Genomic DNA, 7,520 nt, shown 5'->3' on the forward strand with positions numbered 1-7,520 from the left:
TCAAATAATTCATTTATTGTTTGTTTTGCTAATAATAGAATGAGAATATCAGTGTGAGAATGAGAATTTTTTAAGAAAAAAAGTAATAAGTAATTAATTTAAACGAAATGAATAAATGAATATGTTTAGTTTACATTACCAATTTTAATAGATGTTACAAAGAAAAACATTGCAATAAATTATCTTAAAATTACAATATTAATCAATTTTACCTATTTGTAATAATTGCTCATTAATAGGCATACTACCTTATTTTTTTAACTCTTTCGTTTTTGCTAATGAAATAATTTGGCATGAAATATCCAAGAATAGTAATAACTACTTTAATCAATATGACATGTGAAGTGTTTCTCGTTTTTTTTTTTTTTTTTTTTTTTTTTTTTTTTTTTTTTTTTTTTTTTTACTTTAAAATATTTATTTTTGTTTTTCTTACCTATAAAATCTATCAAGAAGTGCAAGCAATCTTAATATTGAAAAAAAAAAGGATAATGGCATTTAATAAATGATATTTATTTCTTTTGTAGCGTTTATTTTAAAATGGAAAGGAAAAGAAGAAAAGCTATGCGAAAAAAAAAGCTTAGTATTTAAATATTAGATTAGAAAGCATCAAAATTAAAATTTAAGTATTAGATTAACATTCAAAATTAAGTGCAAAGTTTACACAAAATTAGTCAAAACTAAAAAATTTATATTATACAAATTTTGAAATTTTAAACTTTTTGAAAAGTTTTATTTTTCTATTATAAAATTAACGTGAAATTGGAAAAACGAAAGTTTTTTTTCATTACAAAATTTTTGAATTTCTAAGTAAGAAGTTCACGTATTACCAAAATTATTAAATTTTTTAAATGGCAAAAATTATTATTTAATATATAGCATTAATTTAAGCATAAATCTTTGAAGTTTTGCTACATTATCCGCTGTTACACTAATTTTAAACTTAAGATATATTTATAGATCTATAAAGTTTATTATAGATTTATTTATAGATTTTTGAAAGTATAATTCTGATATGCAATTTCGGATGTAAATATTTCCTCCTACACAATTAATTCTTAGACAGAAATCAATATGGCATATTAGTTAATTAGAAATCAATTTTCAATTTACTTTTATTTTCAGTTTTTTTAATATTATATTAATTTAAAAAAAAGAAAAAAATTATGAATGAATGATAGCAATTTTCTGATTATTGCTACTGCTATCAATAAAAATATTGTGATTAAATGATATTAGCAGTAAATAATAATGTATAAAATTGACGATTGACTAGTTTTTTCCTTATTTTTTTCCCCTTCTTTTTCAAATTTACTAAAATTTTTTTTTATAAATTTATGAAATGAAGTTAATTTCATTTTATGCTTAAAACTATTTATCAACTTATTTCCGTTTCTTTTATAAAAAACGGACAAACAAGCATTCTTTTGCTTTAAGAGAGTGTTTGTTCGTTTCTTTCATTTTTTTCTTTTTTTTTTTCTGTAATTTTTGCAAAATTGGTAACTGATAGAACATTAAGATTTAAATTAAAAGAAAACGGTCAAATTTAAATTAATAATGACTAAAAATTTAATTCAAATTTCTCACCCTTTTATAAAAATTTAAATCGCTTATAAATGATTAAAAAGAAAATTTTGTCTTGAGTAAGTAGCTAATTTGAGTTGGAATTGTGGTGAAATAAGGTAAAAAAGAATAGATGAAAAAAAAAGTAAAAGGAAAAGAAAAGGATGAGAAAAAAGTAAAGGAAGTTTAAGAAACTAGCAGCTGTTATTGCTAATTTCTAAATTGTAGTAATGATCAATTTGAAAAAAAAAAAAAATATTTTTCTGGAAAAAAAGGATGAGAGAGAAAGAGAAAAAGGAAAAAAAAATTTCTTTTTTCATTTTGCTCAAAAATTTAAAGTATTTTTTTGGTTATTTGTTTCATTTCATTTCTTAATTTTCAATATTATTTCATTCAGAATATTCAATCACATAACATATAGCATATTTATTTGAAATAAAAATTAATCGATGCATGACAAAGCTGTCTAATTAAAACTGAGTGGTCCAAAATTTATCGAATGTTTTAATTAACAATTTTTTATGATATATAAAAGGAAAATTTATTTATTCTTTCTTTCCTAAATATTTGTTCAAAATGAGCAAAATATTTGACGAAGAGATCATTGCAATTAATAATTAGTGATTGATCCCTACAAATGATAATTTGTGACTAATTAATAATACATTTGTTGTTCTTTTCTCCTTTTTTATATCTGAATTTTTTCTTTGTTTTGTAGAAATTGAAACATTTTTGTGACAAATGTGAAGAAAGAAATTTTTGATTAAATGGAATTAATTTGTTGTTGACAAAAAAACGAAAAAAAAAGCCAATATTTCAAATTTGATAGCGAATCTTTCTGATCGCCAATTTTTCTTTTCTTTTTTTTGTAGTTTTTATTTAATCTTTGAAGTTTTATGAGGAATGCATACAGAGCATAGGTCAAGCAAATGATGATAAATAATCGTTATTTTGATTAAATTATTTGTTTTATTTTTTATTTTAAATGATAAAAATGACTATATAAAGACTTTTTGACTTTTATTCCATCATCTAAGTCATTTCAATTCCATAATAATTTGCATAAACAACAGATAGTAAAATTCAAATCATCTATCTAATGTTTAATTATTTGTGCTAGATCTTAACATACTTGAAAATGTTTAGAACATTTTCAATGTACCTTGTAATATTTACTTATTACTATTTCTACAATATAAATCAAATAATAGTTCATTTTCATGGGAGACCGACTATATTTACTTTCATAAAAAGCCATAAGTTTAGTAAATTGTAAAAAAAGAGCTAATATATCTTAGCTAAACAAATAAATTAGAACAGTTTGAGTTACTAATAATCCAAAAAAAGAATTAAAAAATAATGTATAAGTTTTTTTTTCTTTTATGGAGCTTGTGTAAAGTTAATTAGCGTATTAATAAATAAATTATTACCTCCTCTTATAATTTTCATTATCATAACAAAAAAAGAAAAAACGGAATCAGGAAAAAGACATTCGATAAATAAAATAGGAATGAATGGATTGAATTAAACAAATGAATTAAAGACTTAGTGAAATGAAATAAAAACTTACTATGTTATTTTTTTTTTTTTTTAAAGTAATAAAAAAATTGCACTTTTATTAGGAATATTCACATGTTAACTTTACTTAAATAAAATAAAATTTTTACAAAAATTATAAAAATAAATGAATTAGTTGATAGAAAATTATATAAATTAGACATAAAATGAAACTTTTCATAAATGAGTAGTAAAATATTTCTTCACATACATACACAAACAGAGAGAGAGAGAGAGAGAGAGAGAGAAGGAGAGAGAGATAAACACACATCTGTTTTATCCTTCTAACAAAAGTTTATCAAATAATACCACATATCTTCATAGTTTCTCTCAAATCACTTAACCTTTAGCAAATGAAAAATTTAATTCTCTATTTCAACCATTTATTAATCTTTAGATAACATATTCCATTTCTTAAATGTGTTTCATATGTGTATTTTCTCTCTTTCTTTCTCTTTGAATAATGCACATATGGTGAAATTTTTCTTTTTTTTTGCATAGTTCCTCATCTTATTTTACTATTGTAATAGCAATCTAGTTATTTAATTGTATTTTTACATACATAAAAAAAGATCATTACTAGGAAATGAAGAAAAAATCCAAAACTTATTTACAGCTATTCGCTATCATTTTTTTTAATAATTTGAAAAATAATCATAATAAAATACTGGAAAAATCATAGTTGGAAATGTAATTTTCCAATTAAAATAAAATTTCATTAATCTTTCACCTAGAAAATTCAGGAAATTTAATTAAAATAGTCTTACTCCTTAAAACTTCGAAAAAAAAGCTCAATTTCTTCATAAAGTAATTTAAGTATTTGCAGCAAAAGAAAAGGGAAGAAAAAGACAAACAAGTGATATCCATTAAGCGTAAAAACACATATGACGAAAGGGATAAGAAACAGGTTAGAAAACAAAAAAAAATTCTTAAATTCAATTTTGCTTCAAATTTTTAGGGAAAAGATCGATTTAAAACAATTTAAACTTTAAGGTCGAAATGTATGAACCAGTTTCATAGTAATGTTAATGGTGCAGCATGGAATCCTTTATTAACTCATTGCTCCAAAAACAAAATAATATCCAACGCCAAGAATTCACAAATGAAAAGACTAAAAATCAAAAGGGTATATGAATGCGATGAATGCAGGTGAAAATAAAATTAGCTCTACTGAAGCTTTAAAACAAAATATTTTTGATGAGCGAAAATGTAAAAAAAAAAAAAAAAAAAAAAAAAAGAAAAACATTTTTTGGTCTAAAAAAACAATTCTGAAGCATTGAGAAACACCAACATACTTTTTCAGCGATTACAATATGAATCAATGGTATAGGAAAAAGTGAACAAAAATTACTAAAAATCGTTTTGCAAAAAATGTAGTCATATGTTTTGAATCATTTTCTTGCAAAATTAATAAATGGTAACATTACTGTATTAAATGAGATACTTCCCTAATAATACATCACAATTCTTATAGCTCTTTTGAATATGTAAAATTCCTTCAATTTTAAACCCTTGCTAAAACTTTTACCTTTTTATAAAATAACACGATTATCAGTGATTTAATAGTATGAATAAAATTTTGAAAAACAGTGACCGATAGTAATTCAGCCATAAAATATATAACCGTATAAAGTGTATAAGAGATAAATTAAGGCATGCTTTCCAGAATACTTTTTTAAAAATCACAAAGAAATTGATCAGTCACTTAGCACACTTGAATGCTGTTAATAAGTCAAGTCGACATTTCAGAATTGAAATTTTCTTGGACTATGTAACAGCAAGAATGATACGATTATAATTATCATTAAACAACAAATTAATCAAAGTCACCAATGTACTTCATCTCCTCTATGCTTTTTAATGTGCAGAAACATTAGGTGACTATCATTTTGATTTAAAATACTTTCTGGAAGCTAATCTGGTCCAGCATCTGCAACATAAAAATTAAACAAATATTAATGCTTATACAAATACTTTCAAATTATCTTTAAGAGCTGCATAAAAAATATAAAAACTATAAACATTGTAAAAAAGAATCTTGTAAACACCCTTTAAATAATTCCAAAAGAATAAAAAACTTACTTCTTGTTGCAATAACTCTATTCCATCCTCCTCGTCCTGGATCATAATCCTTACGATATTCATCTCGAACCTATAATAAATTCTACCTACAACACAATCAGTGTCACATACACACATGATTATATATTTCCAAAATACTATTTATTTCAAACCTATAATAAATTCTCTCTTTAATATAATCAGTGTTACATATATGATTACATGCTTTCAAAATCCACTCAATTATGCCAGAAAGAAATGAGAATAACTAAAAAAATATTTTAGCACTTTATTGTTTTCACTAAGTATTTCTAGATGCGTTTGATATATAACAGTTTAAAATTAAAGACGATTAGATGAAATAAAGAAAAAAGGAAAAAAAAGAACTGAATTATCGATACCTGTCCCCCATGTTTACCACGCCCGTACTGTCGACCTTCCACAAATCCAGCGTCCCAATCAGTACGAATTATTCGATCATCTAACCGAGTTCCATTTATGCAACGCATTGCGTCTTCAGCGTCCTCTCGAAGGTAGTATCTGCATAAATTATATGTAAATTACATAAAATGGTTTTCTTTTCTCAACAGTTACTCGGAAAAGTTAATGCCACCAGTGTTTGGAAAGCATATGTTTTTAATGCATTAATGTAAACAATAATCTGAAGCTTCAATATCACCTATATCAAAAAAAGAATTACTGCAAAATTAGTTCTAAATCCCTTAAATAATTTCTAGTACCATAAAAAGAGAAACAGATTTTTGTATCCTAAAAAACAATATAATATTTAACTCACTCAACAAAACAGAATCCACATGGTATTTTCTTGAATCGATCAATACCCATAATTATTCGCTTGATATCACCAGCCCGACTGAATAATTCATAAGTCTGAAAAATTGCAAAGGAAAATTACAAGAGTTATAAACCACAATCTAATTATACATAATTTAATTATGCAGAAAACCATAATTTGCCGAAATCATAATTTGTAATTAATTCATACAAACCTGCTCCTCTGTTGTATAGTACGACAAGTTGCCAACATAAAGTGTTTTCGAAGTAAGTAAAAGCTTTTCCTGTTCACGTAATGAACCCTAAAATATGAGCTCAATAGTTCCATGAACCAGAGAAATGTACTAGAATAGAGTTAAAGAATTTTTCAAAAAAATTAGTTAAACATCCCAGTTTTAGGTAAAAATCCCGAGACCTTATTACACAAAGTTCTTATTTCTTTCGAAAATTTTATGCAATCATGAAAATGGCATCAAAGTACTGAAACATCTGGATATGATATAGTGGTCTGTTAACTGGAACTTTAAACACACCAAGAAACACAAACTATTTAAGGCTTTCTTGCTTTAAACATGTATTCTAGTCTAGAAAATGCAAGCCTTCATATTTTAACCATTGTTAAAACTTCATAACCTCTTCGTAATGTTTAAGCAGCACTTTTGTTACAACGGAAGGATAATCATCCTTCTCGTTCGCTTTTTTTTTTTTTTTCGAATCCCTTTTGAAACGATATTAAAGCAAATAATTTTTTTTTCTTATGCGTGAAAATGTTAAAGACACTTCAAAATGAATCAATCACATTAAGCAATGAAGAACTGACCTTGAATCGTTGATCGCGATAAGGACCTAACGATGAGGCATCGTCTTTAGCTCGAAAATTGATCACGCTACTCATTTATTTGCTAAATGAAGCGTACATCGAAATGTTTGAAGAATTTGTTGCTGATATAAATGAGAAAATCTGAAGATCACATTCCATTTATCCTATGCATAAGTGATATCAATAAATTTGATCAAACTATCATTCATTTCTTATTTTTGCTTTTATACTTTAACTATCACTCAAATGTGATAAATTTGAAAGCAAAAGATAAAATGAAATGATAACATGTGATACGATAAATCCGAGAAGGAAAAATAGTTTTCATTAATAAACCTCGGCCACCCACTCCTCCTCAAATTTTCATCTCCTTCGAGGATTCCACAAATTAAACCAATTTTGCACAACTGCCAAGTACAACATTTAACGAGGTAAATGCAATGTCTTCAATGAAAAATACTCATCCCGCCGGCTACAACTTTAATTTCCAATTGTTTTTGTTGATTTTTATAGTTTATTAATAAGTACTGAATAGTATGCGATTTGAAAATATACCAGTAGTTTGTGAATTTTAAAAATGCTTAATGAATGACTTGAAATGAAATTGCAAAGTGCTATTAAGAAAATCTTTATTGGATTTTCGTATTTTCAAAACTTAATTTAAAATTTTTGATAGTCATATGATAATTTTAATTAGCTTTGATATACAAAATACTACTTTTGAAAT

General features: G+C 24.8%; 1 protein-coding gene across 2 annotated transcripts; it reads right to left on the reverse strand.

The window, feature by feature from the left end:
- Window positions 1-5,030: 5,030 nt before the first annotated feature.
- On the reverse strand, window positions 5,031-6,868 carry Bma-ncbp-2 (nuclear cap binding protein subunit 2, putative; the record flags this gene model as incomplete). 2 transcript variants are annotated; one of them, XM_001892047.1, is made up of 6 exons in its annotated part: window positions 5,031-5,047; window positions 5,200-5,269; window positions 5,580-5,718; window positions 5,975-6,069; window positions 6,189-6,275; window positions 6,794-6,868. In XM_001892047.1, 6 exons carry the CDS (start codon window positions 6,866-6,868, stop codon window positions 5,031-5,033), a joined length of 483 nt encoding a protein of 160 aa, XP_001892082.1. The 2 variants fall into 2 exon arrangements, with proteins under 2 accessions (XP_001892082.1, XP_042930782.1); XM_043074848.1 differs by lacking the exons at window positions 6,189-6,275; window positions 6,794-6,868 and having other exon boundaries at window positions 5,975-6,024.
- Window positions 6,869-7,520: the final 652 nt, after the last annotated feature.

The sequence above is a fragment of the Brugia malayi genome, assembly GCF_000002995.4.
Source record: "Brugia malayi strain FR3 genome assembly, contig: Bm_v4_ChrX_scaffold_001, whole genome shotgun sequence".
Lineage (NCBI taxonomy): Eukaryota > Metazoa > Nematoda > Chromadorea > Rhabditida > Onchocercidae > Brugia > Brugia malayi.